Source organism: Notothenia coriiceps, unplaced genomic scaffold (assembly GCF_000735185.1).
Source record: "Notothenia coriiceps isolate Sejong01 unplaced genomic scaffold, NC01 NC01_scaffold00010470, whole genome shotgun sequence".
Classification (NCBI taxonomy): Eukaryota; Metazoa; Chordata; class Actinopteri; order Perciformes; family Nototheniidae; genus Notothenia; species Notothenia coriiceps.
Window position 1 is genome coordinate 102 of NW_011343171.1, and position 2,129 is coordinate 2,230.

Sequence of the window (2,129 nt, forward strand, 5' to 3'; positions counted from 1 at the left end):
AGCCATCAAAAAGAAACGTTTACGGGCAAAATGCACGGCTAACGTCTTGATGGCTAATTGGCTGCTTAGCTGCAAACAGCATGACAACATATCTGCTAATGTCAACTCGGTCCATTTAGCCCAGGGGTGTCAAACTCAATTTCATCGTGGGCCACATTAGCATTATGGTTGCACTCAAAGGGCCGGTTGTAACTATATAAATATACATGTTTAAATATATATATAAAATAATGTACATTATTGCCTCTGAATTGGATTATTATGGGATAGGATAATAACTTCATAATTAACTACGTCTGAAAGCAGAAGTCTAGGGCAAATAATTGCAAGTCTCTTCAGTACGCATGTCACAAAACGAGATGCATTGTGGGAAACCTGCTTCTGTAACCGTATAATAAACGTATTATATTCTTTGCAAGCTCTTGCGGGGCCACATCAAATGAAGCCGCGGGCCGGATTTGGCCCCCGGGCCTTGAGTTTGACACCCCTGATCTAAAAGGATCTTTGAACTCCACATTTGCTTTTTTCATTTAACAAAACGCACTCTTTTTACACAAGCTGTTTCTTCCACTGATGTTATTTATAGTGATCCATCGTCTCCTCACCTCTTCCTGCTCCTCCTCGCTGTCGTCGTCGCTCACCACAGGTTTTGCTCGGGCTCCGCGGCCCCTCCGTCTCTGACTCTTTCCCCCCCGGTCACCCTTCTCTTTCCGGCTCAGCTTAATCTTCACCTTCACAGAACGAGCTGAAACACAAATCAAAGCAGTCAAATACATACTGGAGATGTAACAGTGCACATTTCAAATATACCCCCCACCCCCACCCCATCACAGCATGAAAGAAAACAACAACAAAACAGAAAAACAAAGTAAATGATAAAAGTATACACGTCCTCATAATAGACACAAAATGGCCACCCTATATTCAAGCCCTCGCGGGGCCACATCAAATGAGGTTACCCCCCCCGTGTTAAAGTGTAAGAAGAATAAAAAGGTTACTGACCCTCAGCTTCAGACTCTGAGCCGTCGTCGAGGTCGTCCTCCTCTTCCTCGCTGTCCTCTCCTTCGCTCTCCAGCTCTTTCTCGATCTTCTGTCGGACGCTGGTGAAGACGGACTGCAGCACGATGGAGTCCTCGTAGATCTGGAGGTCATCGAGGTTTTAGAGTTGCATTCATGTGAAATATATTTATGTTTCTATCACTCTCTGTTTGTTTGAAAGTACAGGTGTTTGTGTTCAAAATGTAAGAAGTCAAAGTTAACGTCGTCGTAGTGGAGTAAAGTACTGATTACACTTCCAGGTGTGTGATCTCACCAGAGAGCCTTCCAGGTTGAAGGTCTGGGCGTTTTGACAGAGCAGCATCACGTCCTTCTCCAGGTCGTTCAGGCCGCGGTACTTATGGCTGCGGATCCTCTCCTAATGGCACACAGGAAACCACAGTCAGACCAGAAAACACACAAGAAAATAACCGTAAACACGAAGAGCAGAAAGGCTCACCTTGATCTTCCTGAAGTCCACAGGTTTGCGGATGAGCTCGTAGTATTCGGGCAGCTCTTTGCGAGACGGCAGCTGGATGAAGACTTCGCTCAGCTGTCGCCCGTTAATCCTGAAACACAGAGTATTTCTATTAGTACGAGTCTCAAATGAACACTACAGCGCGGTTTAAGCGTGCCGTGCCCGTTTTTGGTTGCGTTTCCACTTGGCGTAGTTCCGGCTAGCGGGTACTTTTTCAGTTTTTCTGGCTCTCCAAAATCGAGGTTCTTTCCGGGCCAACAACCGGGCTGAGTATGCTAAAATAGTGAGAGAGAATCGTTACAACAAGATGAACATATTTGACCGTGATTTAATTGTAATACACGTTTCAAAATGATGCCGAAGTAACAACATACTGATACCGGTTAGTAGGGATGTAACGATACCAAAAACTCACGGTATGATAATATCGCGATAACAAGTCCACGGTACGGTATTTATCGCGATATTGAATAATAAAGGGAAGAAAGAAAAAATTCCGAATTTTTTTTTCAATAAAATATTTTTTTACTCTCATAATAAATCGGATTTTTACAGCATTTTTGTAGGATAGCAGTATTTTAAAGTATCAAAAACAAAGTGACAGTAACAGACTGGA

At 43.7% G+C, this 2,129-nt stretch overlaps 1 protein-coding gene across 1 annotated transcript; it reads right to left on the minus strand.

The window, feature by feature from the left end:
• Positions 1 to 553: 553 nt before the first annotated feature.
• LOC104946005 (transcription activator BRG1-like) lies at positions 554 to 1,648 on the minus strand (the record flags this gene model as incomplete). Its single annotated transcript, XM_010771744.1, has 4 exons — positions 554 to 745; positions 1,003 to 1,141; positions 1,313 to 1,414; positions 1,496 to 1,648. Coding segments are annotated over 4 exons (586 nt in total), but the record flags the coding sequence as incomplete, so codon positions are not given.
• Between the last annotated feature and the right edge of the window lie 481 nt (positions 1,649 to 2,129).